The sequence below is a fragment of the Lonchura striata genome, chromosome 1 (genome assembly GCF_050655825.1).
Source record: "Lonchura striata isolate lonStrDom1 chromosome 1, ASM5065582v1, whole genome shotgun sequence".
NCBI classification, from domain to species: Eukaryota; Metazoa; Chordata; class Aves; order Passeriformes; family Estrildidae; genus Lonchura; species Lonchura striata.
In genome coordinates, this window is record NC_140703.1 from 6,111,918 (window position 1) to 6,132,688 (window position 20,771).

Genomic DNA, 20,771 nt, shown 5'->3' on the forward strand with positions numbered 1-20,771 from the left:
ATTATACAGAAATACTCAAATTTCCCCAGATTCTACACAGGCAACATTCAGAGTCAATCAACCTCTCCTGATCAAATATAATTAGCTTAAAGCAGACTATCAGCTACAAAGACATACCCAAAGACAACTGAAATAGGTTCTAGAATTCCTCATTAAGAGCTTTGTTTTGTGACAAAGCAACCATTATTTTGAGGGAAGTTTTAAGTATCTAGTGTTACCTCCTATGCATTTCATATCACTTTGTGCTGGAGTGGAGACATTGGAATACACAAAACAAAAACCCCACTGTGTTGCAGCTCAGCTAGCATCAGCCAAACACTGCCAACCTCCAACACTGCATCACCCTTTCTCATTCGTTACACCATAAATAAGCATTTGTGCAGCTGCTCACAGAATCATATCTGGCAACCAACATGGATAGAAACTAACCACCTCTCCCTTCTCCTGGGATAGTTTCACCAGCTCAGTTCCTCAATATGGTTCACCACATGGCTGGACAAGCAGCTGAGCAGACCAAGGAGGGGACAACACAGCAGCAAGAGGCTGAAGGCAGAGAATGGCTGGAATGAAACACCAGCTTGAAGTGTGGAGCAACAGGGCCTGGCACTGCCACGAGCCAAGGGGAAGGCAGTTTACAATGAGGTACCAGAGCATTTCAAACTGCAAAAGCAACTCCTTTTAGAGAATAAATCAGTACGCTCTGTGTTGAATACAGTAGCTGCAGATAATACACAATTTTTTCATTTCCTCCTACTTTTTGGTGAAGTGCTAAAAAGGGTCAGTTTTCTTTAGTGACAAGTTTCAGCTATTTTGCTCTTTCTGTAAAAGTGTCAAGAAATCTTTATCATGAGGGAGGATTCCCCCAGGATAAAAGTCCACCTTAAAATTCAAAATACAAGGGCTAAAAAACAATCTACGCACTTAACTTCAAAAAGAAAAAGGCCAGTGTGAGTGCAAGATGATAGTGTGGGACCTGTTTTCATTTTAAAAAAAAAAGCAAAATATGCAATCAGCATAGCTAATTTTCACTGCTATCTCCTCAAAGAGTTTACAAGTTACCAGCAATACAGGACTGAAGACCTCAGAGAAGCATCTACAGCAAGTATCTTAGTGAGATATCCTACAGCAAAAAAAAAAGTTATTTTTGCAAAACTAATACCATGGAAAAGGTAGTATAACCTTTTCAACAGTTCTCAATTCAGTACATGCAGCCTTAACAGGGGTGTATCTGGATCACAGTAGTACAGCAGGTCTAACAGGTCATTCTCACGGGGGTTGTGACACAAGTTATTTTGGTTACAATTGTCCTAGACCTTTGCAATTCCCAAGAAAGCCAGTGAAGAAGTGAAATTGCATTACAGGCCTGGTTATCCTTAGCTTTAATTGCATTCTAAGTTGCATTTGATTAAAAGCAACTGCTATATAGCAACTACATGTTGACTCACATGAAATAAATTAGTGCTTCCTTCTATGTTGAAGATATAAACCAGGAGAAGAGATATTTTCATTAGGAGAAATCCTGAGTAGCTTATATTTTAAAAACACTGCTGCTTGTAAAGATAGCACAGGTCACAAGCAGACAGCTATCCCAAAGATACATATAAAGACTGATCAGGAAAGATGTAGGAGAGATCTGAAGAGCAGAACCTACCACCAGGTTTCATCCCTCATGCCTGCAGAGGCAGAGAAGCAGCTTCCTGGAATACTACAACAGCATCTTAAGAGAGGTGCTGTAGAGTGCAGCAATACCATCCCTGCTCAGCGATTACCTGCTTCATCCACTCAAAACAAATCAGACTGCTCCAGAATCAAGTATTTTCATCATCAACCTTGTTAAGATGGCTTTTTCATCAGATGGTTCTAGACAGTCTGCTAAGTCTTTTGAGATCTAAAGGACTGAAACTGTCTGGTTCCTTCATGCTTTAGTTCCCTCAATACTAAGATACCATAATCTTTCACTACCTTCAGCATGTTCCTCTCCTAGACAATGTGTTTTGTGCAGTCTTATGGTGAGGATCAAAAAGATAAACCAAGGTAAAGCTGCCAAAACCACAAGTTAGTAAGGGTAACTAACTGGGTAAGTAAGGGTAACATCTGGCTAAATTCCTCCAATTCAGCTTCCTACAGCTACACAAATGTGCCCACCACAGAAGAGGACAAAGGAGACAGACTGCAACTTTAAGTTTCTTTATGGCTTAAGCTTATCCAGATGCCACTCTTTGCTTTGCTCAAGGCCTGAGAAAAAGAAATGATAAAGCTATTAATTGTTTTTGTCTAATAATCTGGTATAATTAATAAAAATCACCATAGAGATGATGCAGCAGAGAGGTGAGAAAGAGAGGAAGTCAAATGAGAGAGAAGTGCACTGTTGTTAACACAAGGTCTGGACTGCTCATGGCAGGAGAACAGGATTACCTACAACAGCCCCAAGTATTCATGGAATTTCAGAATTATTTGTTCAAGGTCATATAATGGGTAGCAAAAGCAAGCATGGAGAGTTCTGATTCCTCTTCCGTCTTAACCAGCTCATTATTCCCTTACAAGAATCTGATGACCCTCAGGAAAAAAAAAAATAATGTCAGTATATCCAGGCTGGATGAGAACACAGCCAAACACATTTTCTATTTCTGGTACTCAGCCATCACACTGACTCTAGCTCAAGCTCCAAGTATCAATAGTGAAGCTCAGGTCACTAATATGGGCAACAGCAAAGTCCATTCTAATCACATGGAGCCTATCATGCTGTCAGCAGCTGGGATGATCTAATGGCTCACAGCTGGGGAAAGGGGGAGGTCTGTCTTCTCCTTGTCCCACATCTGCTTCTCCCAGCAGCACGGTCTTCCCTCTTTAGCACTGGCTCTTTTAGCAATGCTGTTCATGAATTCTATTCTCAACACTCCCTTTGACATGTTAAATAAATTTGCAAAGGTGTCAATGCAGTACCTGAACTTAAGCAAGTGAGGCAGTTTGGTTTCTTCCAGCAAGAACCATCCAAGATGCCATTTAAACAGCCCCCTCTGTGAATGGAGGGTTTGGCTGAAAACTTCCAGATGTTACTAAGTGACAGTGGGCTCACTGCACCCAAGGCCATAAGCAAGTTTCAGAAATTCCATCAGGCAGATTTTTTAAGAATTTTATAAATAGAAATACATTTTCCAGAATTAAGCTTAAATTCAATAGCCCAGGGAGAAAGCTTTATACATCTGTGACTGAACTTGAAAAAGGCTGCCTCATCCATCCTATTCCTGATGACTTTCCATACAACCCATGTAACCAGAAACTTACTTTTGCCTGAAATGTAAATACAATAGTAAAACTAGCATTAAGAAGGCTGGGAAATCATCTTGTACAAGCAAAGTAGAAGTTTATGTAAATTACCTAGCCTAAAGTCACCAAAATTGTATCACCACTCAGGGATCTCAGAGACCCGATGAGCTGAAAAGCAGTTATCGTGTTTCCAGAACAAAGAACTTTCAACACTGGTTAAAATTTCAGCACCAGGTCTACTTCCTTAGCCTTTAATGGGGTATCCTACTTACCAAATAGTTTTTAATCAAGACATGCCAAGACAGTCTTCACCTCTGGGCACCATCTCTGTTTTCAGAGTGGCGCCTTCCTCACAATTCTGTCAAGGAAGTAAATTCCCTGAATTCTTTTCCGATCAGGATCAGCTCTGACCTCTGTATGACATGGTACACATTCTGGTTTTACCTGGCTTTCACATGAATTTCATAGCTTGGTTCCTTGCTCTATGACCCACAGAAGCTCTGGAAGAATTTAAGCAAAATCCTTCCAACTATTTTAGCATTAAAGCAGGAGGCAGAGATTAATTAGCAGCACAAATGTTACTACAGCAAATCCACTGTTTTTGAACTGAATGGACCTGAGCTTGCAATGTCATCTATTTAGATGTCTGGATATTTGTCAGAATTAAGTCATATAAAAACAGAGAGTTCTGTGTGCTTTGTAGCTCATAGCAGACAGGTTGTACTGAGTCTTTTTCTTAAAAAGCCCTGAAACAAAAAAAAAGTTACCAAAATATGATCTATATTTAGTCAACGTGAACATTATTTATTATCACAGCACTGCTGTACACCTTCATATTGCACCTTCCAACTTCCTCAGATTTTCACTATTTGCTTTCACCTCTCTGTGCCAGTTTGGATCGTGTGATTGCTTCTTAATATTCAATCTCCTGGAGGTCAAATTATAGACAAAAATTCATACTTAATTTTATATAAGTTTTCAAGCTGCCTCATTTTCCAATTTAATAACTTTTTTTTTTAAGTGAAGCATATCTCACAGAAAGTTTGGGTCACCTCTGCTGCAAAACATAAAACTTTTAATATCCAAGAAATGTACATGAAAAGTTTAGGCATTACTCAGATGTATGGTTACTTAAAACCACAGAAAAGGCAAGAAAATGCTTGTACTCTAATTTACACGCTTGCTAGGAAGACTTATGAGGTTTGCAATTTCACAGTTTTCCACAGTTCAGAGTCAAGAGAATCAAATGGGCTTTCAGATCTATTTCTGCATTTGATATGCAATTTTTGTGGGACACACCATAAAGAATTTTAAGGAATTCTATTTTAATGTCTTCCAGCACACTCTTGGAGACAGCAAGGCCCTCAAAGCTACACAGCCATAATTAGTTCAATAAATCACTTGTATTTCTCCTTATTAACTGTGCCTCCTTCCTATCTCCATTTCCCCAAGTCAAGTGATCAACAGCCATCCAGGAACTCCTTTCCCTTTTTAAGTTACTTTCTTGCAAGTGCCTTTAAGAAAACTATTTCCACTAGGAATCAGAACTGAGAGCAACACCATAGGAACACAACTACACTTTTTTTCCTGTGAAGGTGCAAAACACTCACATACATCACATACCTCACATTCCCAAAGATCTTGTGCAAGGAACCAGATGCACTGAACCTGTGCAGAGTGATTTACCCAGACTAAATGACCACAAGAAAAGTCAAACCCTAAATGACTACAAGAAAAATCAAAGCTATTTCATCCATATGGGCTCAAAGTTTTCCAAGATGCACAATAGTGAATTTTAGTTTACAGATCCTTTAATCAAAGTGCTTCAGATGCCTTTATACTTCTGGGCATCTGAAAAGCTTTGGAAAGTTTCACTTAAGAAGGAAAACAGCTATGTAGCTTTCATGTCAACACACCATGGGTCAGAACAGGTTTGTAATCATCCATACCCCATGCCATGGCTACTCCTGCTTCTGTACTGCATGGAGAGCATCACCAGGAACAGTCAGCAAATGGAAGATGTTCAAAAGATATCAAGTTTGCCCTAATTCACACAAGAAGAAACAGGAAGAATAAGGAATATCTCAATACTTGACATGATCCATGCAGAAGTATACTTATTTTCCAGCTATCTGAATGCAAAACAGCCCTTCGCAAGGTCAGTATAAAGAATGCAAAATCTGAAGTCAGTGTTAGATCTAACAAAGTATGTTAGTCTGTGGCATTATCTACTACTTTAGTACTAACTAAAGCAACAGTCATACCAGAAAATAATTAAAACAGATATCTATATTGTAACAGAAAAAAACTTAAGACTATGTATTGCTCTTGCAAGACAGCTGTGTTCTCTGGTCCATCCTTCCCTGCACCCTTTTCTACTAGCTAAACCTCTTAACTACTTCCTCACTGCATTTACACAGAAGCAACTCAGAACTCAACCTCTACCCCCACAAAATGATGTAAACAGCTGGTAACTGTTCACTGGCACAAGAAATCTTCTCTTTGTACCCCACAGTCACATGTAGAATATCTACACCACTTACTTTAGAGTCCAAAATGAATGAAAGAACTAAGACTAAAACAGATGTAAACTCATGATGTTCACACGACTTGCTAATCTTCTGCATTTTTTTTTTTTTTGTGCTAATTTCTGCAGAGAGACTGCAAAAGCCTGTTATTTAAAACACATTGTAGGGGCAAGAATAGGAGATGCATTCAGTCTTGGGACACAACCAGGATAGCTGGTTAGGTGTGGCAAAAGAAGACTCAATATACAGAATTAATTTAAATATAATGTTAGCAGGAAGTGTTCAAAAGCAAAATAATGTGCCTATGAAGAGTCTTGGGCAAATAAAGTTCTTTCTGGGTATTGTTTCAACAGCTGTGTTTGGTCACTATAACATCAAGAGCAACAGATCCAGCGAGTGGTCACTATAACATCAAGGGCAACAGATCCAGCGAGCTGGCAAACACCACAGCTCCAAAGAGTAAAACTGCCAGCACACCCTAAAAAATTGCCCTGAACTATGGCTATGAGTATCTTATAAATATTGCCCACTGGCCAGACAAAGCTCTTCTTGCTAGGTGTTTACATAAGATGCAAATAATAGGTAATTAGATAGTCTTTCCATCTTTAACCAAAATCTTTCAGAAGAGGTAGCTAGAAATAACATCTTTCCTTATTGATGCTTTCCTCTGAGTTTGTCTAAATAAATATTTAGTCTCAAAATGAAAGACTGAAACTGTAGCTGCTTCTTTGACACAGAATGGGAACTAACCCACCAGACAGAAAAGAACATCGGGGTGCAAGTCCCATCTCATTAATAACACAATGCAGCAGTTGAGAAAAGTCCCTTAAGCCTCTTAACGTGACCTTGGGGAAGGGAGCATTAGTCCACATTTGCTGTGGGAGTAATCTGGGAATATCAAGATGATACTCAGAAGAAAGCACCCTTAGCACCCAAGGGCCTTACAGAACCAACAGAAAATCAAAACAATGGCAATTTTGACCTTAAAGAAGCATTAAGGACACTCTGGGTTGCACAAGCAAACAGCATATGATGATTAATAACCTGAAGGATATTTATGCTTATCTTGTTGCTGGACAGTAAATCAAGGGCAAATAAATCAGTTTCCCTTCATAAATGAAACTTCAGTCTTTAGCTAGTAAACTCAATTAAGTGCATTCCATAACCCACAATAAGCATCCCAAATAAAGCATGAAAACTGATTTAGTACAGCTTTTGGACATAACAGTCTATCTTATCAGCAGATCATTTGGTCTGCAAAACACACCTGCATCCTTTACGGACTACAGGTAGTACACTGCAGAGAGCAAAATTCCAGCCCCAGTTTAACAGCCAGTCTTTTGGGCTAAAATTACAATTTTCCAGTGACTTTAACAACTACTCCTCCTAGTTTATCTCTAACAAACATTAAACATTGATACAGGTGGGTATGGATACAACTCGGCAGGTCACAACTCACACTGTAATGTTTCACTGGAGCAGTACTTCCCTCCCACTCAGCATTTAAAGACAGTGTGTCAAAGAGAAGTGAAAGCAGTACTCCAATACAACACTTTCCATTCATTATTCTGATTGCCCTCTCCCCCCATATTTCATAGGAAAGGGAAAGTAAAATATTTAAGAATCAGTCTTTTTTTTTCCCCCATATAACTCAGGAGAATACATAACAAGAGTAATATAAAACTGATGTTTAAAAAGATACTATTTTCACATTGTTTAAAGTCCCATTCATGTGCAGCCCTGGGTCCATACAGTAACTTTCTTCACTTTCCTGCAAAAGACTCCTCAAACACATTTGCCAGCACACTTCTCTGACATGTTGCCCAAAATGTTGTGTATGAGCGATACACATTTTTAAAGGAAGAAATCCAAGTCAAATCTGGAACTGAATCTGGCAGGGGATGCAAAAGAAGGGCTTCTCCACTTACACTACCCAGAAAAAGAAAGCCAAAGAAGGTGTTACCCCCTGATAAATAATGCTGGAAAACTGGTAACAACTGATGAGAAGAGTGAGGTACTCAACAACTCTTTTGCCTCGGTCCTCAACGACAACCTGTCTTCCTGCACATCCTGAATGGACTGACAGCAGGATGGGGACTGGGGGAACAAAGCCCCTCACACTCTAAGACTGGGTTCATGACCACCTGAGGAACTTGAATGTGCACAAGTCCATGAGACCCGATGAGATGCATCACAGAATCTTGAGGCAATTGGCTGATTTAGTTGCCAAGACACTCTCCATGATATTGGAAGTTATCCTGGAAGTTGGGTGAAGCACCAGGTGATTGGAAAAGGGGAAGCACAGTACTCATCTTTAAAAAGGCTAGAAAGGAGCACCCTGGGAGCTACCATCCTGTCAGCCTCACCTCTGTGCCTGGGAAGATCACTGAACAGATCCTCTGAGAAGCTGTGCTAAGGCACATGGAAGACAGAGAGGTGATTTGACAGCTGGCACAGTTTCACCAAAGCAAAGTCCTGCCTGACCAGCCCAATGGCCTTCTATGATGGGGTGGCTACATCAGTGGACAAGGAAAGAGTTACAGATGTCATTTATCTGGACTTCTGTAAAGCCTATGATCCCCCACAACACCCTCCTCTGCAAATTGGAGAGATGGATTTGATGAGTGGACTGTTAGATGGATAACGAGTTGGTTGGATGGTCAAATCCTGAGGGTAGAAATGCTGGTGTGGAAGCCACAGGATTCATGTATGATGAGCACTGCTCTTGGACTCATACAAGTGCATAAAACTCCAACTGGACCTTTAGAAATCCCAGCCTTAATGTTAATGGAGGCTACAGAGTGTCCTTGAAAAGTTTCACTAACTGGCTGCTCTGGTTTGCTCTACCCTAAAATACACTTCTGACACATGTAGCTGAAACCTCATTGCTGCTCCTCTTCACAGAAATATTCACCATCGGTCAAGAGGTGTTTGTGAACTGAAAGATACAGAAAATATTGGGTCACCTGATCTGACACTATTCATGGCTGTGCACAATGGCACAATTTGCCCCTTCCCTCCTTACCACCACATCCACACTCAGCAGATACACCTCCCTCCCTCACATACACCCTCCCAGGCACTGGTTTGGAGTCCATGACTATGTGCTTTCCTGTCACTAGACAACCACACATGAAATCTGTTTTGGCCAGCAATTAGCAGAGTAGCACTAAACAGATCATTTGACTGTGGCATGACTGCCTCTAGACATTCAGGCTGCATTTTTCTGTCTAATCCCTTACACTGAGGATACATAAAAATCTGAAAGGTTTGAGCATTTAGAAATTCTTAAATTATTATGACACTCCCAGTTTTCTTGCGTCAAACAGCCACGAAGAGATATCACTAAAGAATCTCTGCTTCTGAAGTGCAATTATTTCACATTTTCAGTTCTGTTGTGCTCACTTGCACAGCAAAAGAGAACAATATCCTCACACAATTACTAAGGGATTCAAATGGGAATTTTATGCTTAAATCAGATGCATTTCTTTACAGCCATATCCTCTATTCTTAAAATCCTCATTTCTTAAAATACAGACTACAACATCAAAAAAGCATTCTCTGCCCCAGTCATCCCACCACACAAACAAGTTACAGAAGTCAGTCAGTTTTGACATGTCATCACAGTAGCAAAAAGTTTCATATTTAATGCTTCACTCCTGCAAATGTGTCAGTAGCAGGAACATTGTTTTCTAATCAATGTGACTATCACTGGAACAATTAAAGCAAGACTAAATCCAAATTACACCATCAATACTTCTTCCCCTAAAAATTCACTTTAGTCATTAAATGCATTCACCTTGAATTCACAGTTGAGAATTTGTCTTTGGGGAGATTTATAGTTAGGACTCAGACCATCCTGCTCTCAATCCTTATAGCCAAAAAAATGTAGCTTTGGGTGTCCTAGAGAAAGCTGCCTATTGAAACAAATCACCAAGTTGGTTTTGTGCTGGCGTACAGCAAACCTTGCCTTATGTAGCATCATATAGCTTGGGTCAGCCAGACTACAGCATTACAGAGGTGGTACAATAGACTAGACTAGGAATGACTTATCTTCTTCATAATTCTGCAGTAAAACAGCTCCAGTGTGCTGAGCCCCTTCAAGGTATCCTGCACATCAGTAACAGACTTTTGAGCTCAGATAATACAAAGAAGGTGATTTGCTATCAGTGTTGTTCAGCTGAGCCTCTCAATTTGATTCCAGGTACAGATACAGTACACAGATCCCTCAGCACATGGTCCTTGTGTTAGCAGAGCACACAGCAGAATACCCCAGTCTCTGCCACAGCCTTACACTTGGTACAATTAACATACAAGATTCCTTGATAAACATTTGCTCAACTGGAACATCCTATAATTGATGACTCAATTTCTGCTCCCAGGAACTCCTATAAAAGTTTCTGCTCCTAGAAGTAAAAGCCTGTGTTTTGGTCTCACTTTCCCAAACAAAATCCAATGACTAATATCAGGCTTCTCCCTGCAGCATTCCTTCAGTCCTTGCACAAGCCTGAGAGAGAATAAAACAAAAAATTCAGCAAGGAGAAGGCCATACTTGATTTTGTGGACAATCCATTTTTTCCTGTTCATACAGAGCAGCATTCATGTTTATGCTTATTAACATAGAGCAGACGCACATTTCCGAGTAAGTACTTGATCACAAATTAGGGTCAGGTGGCCAGCAGCCACCTCCATTTCCCTCCCTTAGCCCCCAAGAGGATGTCTTCTAGAAGATGTTTAACAAAAGAGCAATTATAGATCCACTTTTCTGTTGACTTTTTTCTCTAGGTACTTTTTATATTCCCACCTGGTAACATGTAGCTCAAATAAAACAGATTGTGTGTCTAACTTGTAATAACATAGACTGTACTGAGTCAATGAGCCAAAACAACACTCACATCTTACACTATTTCTAAAGAAAAGCAAAATTTTGCTAATTACTCCCACCTTCACCACTCCTGCTACAGCTCCTGTACAATCAAAGTCACCACATGAAAGAGAGGAAAGGTAATAAAGTTGGTTTGATACGGATTGCTAAACGCTCAGGCAGAACCTGGTCTTCCTCACTTGAAATTAATGCTCTCCAAAATGAAAATGTGGGACAAATGCCAAGTAAACCAAAAGCCAACTATCAGCAAACAGGAAAAAGAGAGTTATGCGAAGGAAGGATGCAATAGGGAGAGAGCATTTCACCACTTTTCAGAATACACCTCCTGTTATATCCACACTTGCTCCCCACCCCGCCAAGGGAAGGAGGGAGGGGACACCCCAGCTGCTCCGGCCTCACGAGGTGCCCAAGCTCAACATCGATTTTTTCGGTGTTATTCCTGCTGCAACTCCCACCTTTAGGCTGCTCCAGATCCTTAGCAGGCACAGAAGTAGTTTTCTGGGAGAAAACTCCTGACTTCCCCAGGAGAGAAGCACAGACCCCTACCCCCATGCTTCCTTTTGCCTTCCACCGGCCTAAGAGAAAGGTGCTCAAACTGCCCCTTGCCTCAGAGACTGCCTCCCATCAGCTTGGGGACTCCACCTCAGGTACCCCCAGACCTCGGGGTAGCCCCGCTGACACCTCAAGGAGTACCTGTGCCCCCCTTTACCTCAGGGAGCAACCCCTGCACGCCTCAGGGAGCACCTCTCAGCTCAGCACGCAGAACAACCCACATCTCAGTGAGCACGCCCCTGTGTGCACCCCACAGCCAAAAGAGCAGATCCCCTTCACCTCAGAACACCCCTCACTTCAGGGGACAGCCTCCTCCGCCTCAGCCCCCTGGGAGCGCCGCGCCGAGGCCCCGCCGTACCTGCTGCGAAGGCAGCTCCACATGCAGGGCGCGGGCGGCGGAGCCGGGCGGTAATGCGGCGGGACTGGCAGCCGAGGTCATCCTCACGGAGGCTCCCCGCTCCACTCCCCGGGGCCGCCGGGCGCGCAGGGGTTAATGGCGGCAGCAGCGCCGAGCCGGCCGCCCGCTACGGAGCCATATTACCGCAGTGCCGGGGGGCGGGCGCAGCGCCGCCTGCCGCACGCCCATTGGCCCCCGCGCCGCAGGGGCGGGAGCCCACGCGGCTCCTCCGCCTGCGATTGGCTCAGCCCCACGCTAATCAACGCCCCTCTGCGCCGGGCCTGTCAAACCGCAGGAACGCGCCGACAGCGTCCATTAGATCGCCCGCTTCCGGAAGGCGGGACCGGCTCTGAATGGCGGGCGGTGATTGGAGGAGAGCGAGTTTGATTGACAGCGCGCCCTCCGTCACGTGCGCGGGAGCTGTTGTCATCACGTGGCGGGACGGAAAATGGTTCAGCGGAGGGGAGGGGGGGCGGTCACCATGGCAACCGGGGGGCTGTCACCATGGTACCCGAGGGGCTGTCACCATGGCAACCGGGGGACTGTCACCATGGTACCCGAGGGGCTGTCACCATGGCAACCGGGGTGCTGTCACCATGGTACCCGAGGGGCTGTCACCATGGCAACCGAGGGGCTGTCACCATGGCAACCGGGGGGGCTGTCACCATGGTACCCAAGGGGCTGTCACCATGGCAACCGGGGGGGCGGTCACCATGGTACCCAGGGGGCTGTCACCATGGCAACCGGGGTGCTGTCACCATGGTACCCGAGGGGCTGTCACCATGGTACCCGAGGGGCTGTCACCATGGCAACCGGGGGGCTGTCACCATGGTACCCGAGGGGCTGTCACCATGGCGACCGGGGGTCTGTCACCATGGTACCCGAGGGGCTGTCACCATGGTACCCGAGGGGCTGTCACCATGGTACCCGAGGGACTGTCACCATGGCAACCGGGGGGGCGGTCACCATGGTACCCAGGGGGCTGTTACCATGGTACCCGAGGGGCTGTCACCATGGTACCCGAGGGGCTGTCACCATGGTACCCGAGGGGCTGTCACCATGGCAACCGGGGGGCTGTCACCATGGCAACCGGGGGGCTGCGAGCCGGGGCCCCGCGCTGTGCCTCGGCAGCGCTGTCACCCTCAGCACCCCCTCGATATCGCTGCCACCTGCTCAACATCATCTCCACCTGCCCCCCAACAGGCCACCCTGCACAGCGTCACATGCATCTAAGTCATAATATAAAAAATACCTTAGGCTCGTAAGAGATGGCACGGAGGCTGAGGGTCATGTTAGTGCTGGTGTAGGAGGCAAAGATGCAGTCTTTTCAGAATGTATGGAATTTCGAGACTCCGTTGTAAAGGGGGGAGTGAACAACTTCAGCAGCAGTCTCTTCAGATTTTAAAGAGCATTGAGCTTCTGCCATAGAAGGAGAGCAGGTATTCCCTGCAACCAACCTGCAACTTTATGCAAGGCATAATTTCTGCAGCTGCTTTACTTCCCTTGGTAACAGAATCCCATAGCTTAATTCCCACCTTGTCCCACAGATCTGTTGTAAAGACCGTGGACTCAGTGACTCCTGGGATCTCAGCAGCTGCCCATCGTAATAGAACTTTTAAGTCATGTGAGGGTACAGTTTTGCTGTGCTGTCACAACAGCTTAGACATAAGTTCAAAAACATCTCTTTCCTGGGCAGATATTCCCTGACCCATTGTCCCCTGCAGCAGTTGACCTCCTATATCCCAGAGGGTATCTGACCTCCTGTATCCTGAAGGGGCTCTCCTGGTCCTCTCAGCAGCACTTGGCTCTGCAGGCTCATCCTCAGTCCCACAGCCCGGCGATCTCCACTCCTTCACAACGAGGGCACCACTCCATGGCAACTGATGAATGAGACATGGACTCCATGGTTTGCACACGTGAAGCCGTTTATTGACTCACAAAGCTGAGCTTATATACCTTTTCAGCAATTCCTAAAAAGAGCAAAAGTATAACATTTATGTAATTAGGTAACATTGCTTAATTCAGAGCCTCGTACTAACTAGCACAGGTATATGTTTTCCCATATAAATTCTGCTTATCAAGCACATCCACTGCTGACTTCTGCATTCCTTCTTCAAGGTTCTGCTTTCTGTTGCCAAGGCTTGTGGCCTGCTAAAGCTAACATATCCACTTCTGCCATGAGCTGGACAGTGCTCCCAGCTCAGCTTTCTGGCTGTGCTCCTGCAAGGTCCTGCACGTGGGTCAGGGCAATCCCCAGCACAAACACAGGCTGGGCAAAGAATGAACAGGGAGCAGCCCTGGGGAGAAGAATTTTAGAGTGTTGATGGGTGAGAAGTTAAACAGGATTGACCATGTGTGCTGAGAGCCCAGAAGCCCCCATGTGTCACTGTTGAGTCAGGGATGGAAAGAAAAGACTCCAGTGGTTCAGAAGGCAAGAGAAGAATCTTTATTACAGAAAGTAGTGTTCCTTTTTATAACCAGGATCGCTAAGGTAAATATGATTTGTCTCAAAGTGAAAACTTTTCACACCTTTGGTGCACTATGAATAGCATGCTCTGGTAGGATATATCTATAAACAACATGAACAGAAAGAGATAATAATTGTTTTCATTCATTCTCCTAACTTTCCCAGGTTAGGCCTGGGAGAATTCCCTCTCTTTTCTCTCTGACTGAATTGAGCATATCCACACCCATGTGCTGGGCTGATCCGGTTCTGCCCCTCTGTTCTGCTCAGGTGAGACCCCACCTGCAGAGCTGCCTCCAGCTCTGGGGTCCAACATCAGAAGGACATGGAGCTACTGGAGCAAGTTCAGAGGAGGCCATGGAGATGTTCTAAGGGCTGAAGCACCTCTGTTCTGCAGACAGGCTGGGAGAGCTGGGGCTGTCCAGCCTGGACAAGAGACGGCTCCAGGGAGACCTCAGACCCCCTGCTAGTGCCTAAAGGGGCTGCAAGAGAGAAGGACTTTGGACAAGGGCCTGGAATGACAGAATAATCCTAGTGGGTCCTTTCCAATTCAGAATATTCTGTGACTCTGTGAGTCTGTGATAAGGGGGAATGACATCATATTGACAGAAAGGTTAAATTTCTAAGAAGTTTTTCCCTGTGAGTGGTGAGGCCCTGGCACATGTTGCTCAGAGAAGCTGTGGCTGCCCCATCCCTGGAAGTGCTCAAGGCCAGGTTGGACAGGACTTGGAGCAACCTGGTCTAGTAGAAAGTGTCTTTGCACATGGCAGAGGGCTGGAACAAGATGAGCTTTAAAGTCCCTTTCAATATAAGCCAGTCTGTGGTTCTGTGATCTTCAATTTTCTTCAGATGAATTCAACAGTCAAAAACATCACCAGATTACCAACTCTGTCTTGTGTTTATGTGTTGTCTAAACTCACACTAGCAGCTCCTCACTTTGACATTATGGAATACCAGATGGCATTTCTTCTGGACTATTTTTTTTCTGGAAAGCAAAGCCAGAAGATAATTAAAATTACATTTTAAAAAGCAATTTTAATAAAATCAGCTAAAGACTCCTGCAGAGTGAAGTGTATTTTTGAAAAGAATCTGGAGAAAGCTAGATGAAGTGCCAGTGAGGAATTGCCAGGAATTACAGTAGAATTTTTAATTGCCATTTCTGGAAGCACTACTTTATCAGTAATTTTTTTTCACTGAAGTTGAGATACATGGACTCATGTCCTTCAAAATTACCTACAGTGGAGAGATACTACCTGCAAGTTATTACAGATATTATTTGATAGACTTTATTGCAAATTTTGGCAGGGTAGCACCTTTCGGATGGAAGAAATGACCTTGTGGCTAACAATAACTCATACTTCTGCCACAGATCAGGTTAAATATGCTTCTTATTGGGGTATGAGATCATTGCAAAATCACTTCAGTGAGACAATACACTTCACTGATAGGTAGAAGCACTCAAAATGCAGAGCAAAATAAGTTTGTGAACTGTTTAAAGAGAAAATAGGACAAAATCTGCAGTGTGTATTAAATAAAGTAATTTACAGCCATAGATGTGAGGTTAAAAGAGTTTGTTTAGCTTTGCTTTGAGAGGGATCAATCTTAAGCAATAGCGACAAACACGAGGCTGGTTTTGTGGGCATTGAACTTTGCACCTGTTTGTGTCCAAGGTATTTCTTAGGATCTGTATTTCTAGTTGCAGCTGAGTATGTTTGCTCCCTTCACAGAAATTATTTTGAACTGCTGTGAGACACTTGCAGATACCTAAGGTGTTCTGGTAATCCCTAGGCATTGTATCAGAAGCTCACAGTGAAAAGCACAGTAAAGATCAGATCTTTTTAATGTGGAGGCACTTGGTTTTAAATTAATAGTAATATAAGTCTTTAATGCAATAAACTGCAAGGGGAACAACTGGCCATTGTTTGCACTTTACCATCATCACCAGCTACATAAATAAAGGGGTATTTAAAGTGATTTAATTAACTTATCAGCAGTTTCCTGAGTGTCCCATTATAGATAAACCCCACCCCAGAGAGAGACATTTCATTGTGTTTTTGACACACCATCAAGCTGTTTAGGTCACATTATGTGTACAGAGGAGATCCACTTTCAGTAGAAGACATTTTCAAGTCAGCTCATAACCATTAGATAATTTCCATGCAGGACACAGAAGAGGACTCCTGGTGCTTTGGCAGGCAAATGATGCTTAAAATATCTGTTACTCTCCTAGTGCTTAGAAGGGCTATTATTTACATGGAAAAAACTTCCTTCTCAGACTCAAGCATGTATTTTAAGTACATATTGTGAATGAGATAGGGAAAGTAGTAAAAAAACTAGAGCACAAGTGTGACAAGGAGCATCTGAGGGAGCTGGGGGGCTCAGCCTGGAGAAAAGGAGGCTCGGGTGGGCCCTTCTCTCTCTCGACAACTCACTGATAGGAGGGAGGTGGGAGTCAGGTTCTTCTCCCAGGAAACAAGGGACAGCACAAGAGGAAATGGGCTCAAGTTCTGTAAGGGGAGGTTTAGGTTAGATATTGGGAAAATTTTTTTATGGAAATGGTCATCCAGCCCTGAAACAGTTTGTCTAGCACAGTGGTGGAGCCCACATCCATGGCAGGATTTAACAGATGTGTGCATGTGGATGTGGCACTTGGAGACATGAATTAGTGGTGGGCTGGGTAGTGCTGGGGGAATAGTTGGCTCAATGGACTCAAAGGCTTTAGAACTTAAATGATTCTGTAATTCTGCGACACTAAATACATTTTAAATGAGAAGGCAATTAAATGAAGGAGAACAGTACATGGGGTCCACCACACCCACCAACCTCAAAGTGGTTGCTGCCACTGGAGACTACATTAAAAGCCCATGTCAATCAACCAGAAGATGCTTTCTGATTTCAGTGGGTAGCTCAAGGCCAAAGGCCTTCAAAGTGGTTCACAACCAAGTAAGTGTCACAGCTGGTCTGTGGCTTGGCAATTAATTCAGCTATAAATAAAAAACCCAGCCCAGTTCCATAAACCAGTCCCTCGGTGAACAATGATAGGATACATTCAAACTCAAACAGGGACTTCACCCAATCAACGTTCCATCTTAAACTGCAGACATTGCACTGGTCAAAGAGCTGGGTGGTGTTAAAACCAGAATAATCAGCAGTTTAAACCGAGGTGTTTCAAACCTCCTGTATAAAGAGGATCTGAACAATAAGATTGTTGTTGTTGCATGGATCTTTGAAAGTGTGTCTGACCACCAAGCCCACATAACAAATAAGCACTGGGACTCCAGGCTGCTGCAAGGACTGTCTTCCAAACAAGATGCAAAATTTCCTAAGCTCCCATGTAAGTACAGTCATGAAATATCTCCTGGTACATTACCAGAAGTCCCTGAAGAAAACTTATTTCTAATTCTGCTTGAAATAAAGTCCCTCTCTTTACTGCATCTGCATTTTCATCTTGCAGAGGTGGTAATGTGATTTTATCACTTTATCTGGTGTGTCATGGTTGTGCTTTCCAGTCCAGAAGTGGTTGCATTTAATCTATGGGAAAAGTAAATCCTTCTTTGGAATATTTATAAAGACCTTTAAGGCTCTTTGAATGAAAAGTTTCTGCCAGATTAAAGCATTGATGAAAGCTAAATATACATAAGAAGAGAAGAAATCAGTATACCCATTGAATTGGAGCCTACTTGTTGTTAAGCCTCCCCAGGACAGCATTTGCACCAAAACTTTTTGCTTTCATTGGCTATAAGCATCTCCCAGACAATATAATGCCATTATACCAAACAACCAAGACTTTCTTGATCTTTGATACTTTGATATCTGTAGGTCATAATATTCTGACTGACTCTTCACTGATGAAACCTTTACATCTACTAAAAAGAATTTGGGATATCCAGACCTTCTGATATGACAAGGAAGAAGAATGAATGGGTTCTATGGTTGCTGATGCTATACAGCCTATTTGCATAAAAGTATTTAAAAGTATAGAATCACTGAATCATTTAGGTTAGAAAAGACCTCTCAGATCATCAAGCTCAGCCATTCCAAAGATTTCATGCAATGGCAGTATGATATTTTGGCACAGAGGCTAATATTGGCTCAGTCAAATGTGGCAGGAGGCACTCCTGCCTGCACTGTGCCACCTTGAGCAAAGCACAGCAGAAAGCAAAGCCAAAAACACAGCAAAGCCAAAAACCATTGGGGAAAAAAGCTCCCAATATATGATTAGCTAGAAGTGTGGATCTGATCTAAGAGGAATCAGGGAACCAGTATATGATAATCAGACCATGGATAGAGTTCAAATTGCCACCAGGCTTATATTATGGCTTTTTACAGCCTGTTCAAACATCTTCACTCCAAGAACCCCATCTGAGAGAAAAAAAGATAACCACAAAGCAAAATAGAGAAATCCCTACATTTGCCCTTTTTCCTGCCCTTTCAGCTGCCTGATGTGGGATTCCCTTGCATCTCTGGCAGAAGCAGGCAAGAAAATGCCTATTTTTGTGATAGTATGGATTTTTCTTTAAATGGAAAAATTTACCTAAGCTGTTGCCAAACAGAACCATTTTCAAGGGGATCATTTTATAGCACGAAGCTTTGAGAATGTGCACTGTAGAAAAATAATTTGTAATTCCTTGTTGTACTGCTGCTTGGGCTAAATTGACAAAAAGTTCATTCAGAGGGTAATGCATCAGTTTCTGGTTTCTGCCTCCTCAAAGAAGGCTGTTCTAGTCTGGGTGAGTGATTTCTTGGCATTGCTACTCCGCGTTTCCCCAAAATGCTTGGGGGTTTTGTTACATTATCGTGGAGTTACTGACAGACAATTTATGGGGGCAGCACGTCCTCTCTGTTTGTTTTTTCAATCTCCTTCGTTAGACCCAGGTCTGCTTCCACACCGAATAATAAAAAAATGCTGCGTACACACTACAAACAGCATTATTCTAATTATGCTATGCTAATTAACAAGGGGCTCAAAGCAAGGTGGTGATATCCCACCATTATAGCTGGTGCTGTAGGAAATAATGCTGCCCTGCTTCATAGAGAGGGAAAAACAGCTGAGTAAACCCACAGGATCATAAAGATTGGGAAAGAACCCTAGGAACATTGAATCCAACCATTCCATACCGAGCCCACTACTACCCCATGTCCCCAAATACCACATCTACACTTCTGTTAAATCCCTCCAGGGATGGAGACTCTGCCACTGCCCTTTGCAGCCTGTTCTAATGCCTAACTGCCCTTTCAGTGAAGAAATTTCCCCCTCATATATTATGTAAACCTTCCCTGGTGCAGCTTAAGGTTGTTTCCTCTTGTCCTGTCCCTTGTCCCCTGGGAGCAGAGCCCAACCTTCACCTGACTTCACTCTCCTGTCAGGGAGCTGTAGAGAGTGATGAAGTCCCCCTCAAGCTTCCTTTCCTCCACACTGAGCCCCACGCAGCTCCCTCAGCCACTTCTGGCACTCCAGCCCCTTCCCCAGCTGCATTCCCTTCTGTGGGTATACTTCTGTCCCCTAATGAACTTCTTGCCATGAAGGACTCAAAACTGAACCCAGGATTCCTGTAACATGCTCAGCATGCCCTATGGCTGGCAGTCAAGGAAGGGATAAATCACTGCAGGTGGGCTGCATCCAGCTGTCATACCTTTTCCATAAATGGAGTCATGTTCCCTACTGTTCTGTTTGCCAGAGGGAGAGCTCTGATTCGAGGCAAAGACAACAAAATAGGACAGTAACTACGTATAAATGCATGAGGAAAAATTGGTGGAAAGTGGAAAGTCCCCTCTTCCAGCCTGCAAGGAGGGACAGATTTATCAGGATTCTTACAGGTATAATGAGGAACATTAGGAGGACAGAGAGATCTTAAAGAACCAGAGAAGTGAACATGAACTTCATATATGAAGCTAAACAAAAGCAGAGGAAGGGGAAGTTGCTGAGCTAAAGGCAAGACAGGCCCACAGGAAAGCAAAGATGCTCATTTCTCAACACAGATTCTAAGAACAGCTTTCTCAGGGCAGCAGCCCATCTCAGCCAAGGGAAGTGACCTAGATAAGGCAGCAAGAGCAAAGCAATTCCATCCTGACACAGTCCCAGCAACACACAGCATAGTCACAGGACCAAAGAATCACAGAACTGTCATGGCTGGAAAAGCCCTAAGATCACTGAGTCCAACCATTAACCTGGCACTGCCAAGGCCACCAGTAACCCATTGTCCACAAGCCACATCCACAAACTTTTAGAACACTCCTAGGGATCATGATTCTACCACTTCCCTGGGCAGACTGTTCTAATGCTTATAACCACAGTCAGAGGTGATAACTTTAACTCCTCTTAGTGCTTAAGCTCATAGGAGCACAGAATGGTTTGAATTGGAAATGACCTTAAAGAGCATCCAGTTCCACACCCCTGCCATGGGAGAGACACCTTCCACCAGACTAGGTTACTCCAAGACCCATCCAACCTCACCTTGATCATTTCCAGGCATGGGGCAGCCACAGCTTCTGTGGGCAACCTGTGCCACTGTTTCACAGTGAAGAAAGTTTATCTCTCCCTAAAAACCCTTCTGTCACTCTGAAGCCATTACCCCTTTTCCTATCCCTCCATACCTTTGTCCAAAATCCTTCTACAACTCTGGAAACCCCTTTATGCACTGGCAGGGGCTCTAAGATTTCCCTGAAGCCTTTTCTTTT

The 20,771-nt window shown here is 43.6% G+C and overlaps 1 protein-coding gene across 3 annotated transcripts in view; it reads right to left on the reverse strand.

The window, feature by feature from the left end:
- The window catches only part of UVRAG (UV radiation resistance associated), an 81,145-nt gene extending 67,855 nt beyond the window's left edge, over window positions 1–13,290 (reverse strand). The window contains exon 1 of one of the 3 annotated variants that reach the window (XM_085590150.1): window positions 12,882–13,290. In XM_085590150.1, the coding sequence (XP_085446276.1) occupies window positions 12,882–12,920 (39 nt within the window). In that variant the 5' untranslated portion in view covers window positions 12,921–13,290. Of the gene's footprint in view, window positions 1–11,590; window positions 11,829–12,881 lie in introns of those variants that run through there. The other 2 variants (XM_021532428.3, XM_085590104.1) reach the window with 2 other exon arrangements.
- Between the last annotated feature and the right edge of the window lie 7,481 nt (window positions 13,291–20,771).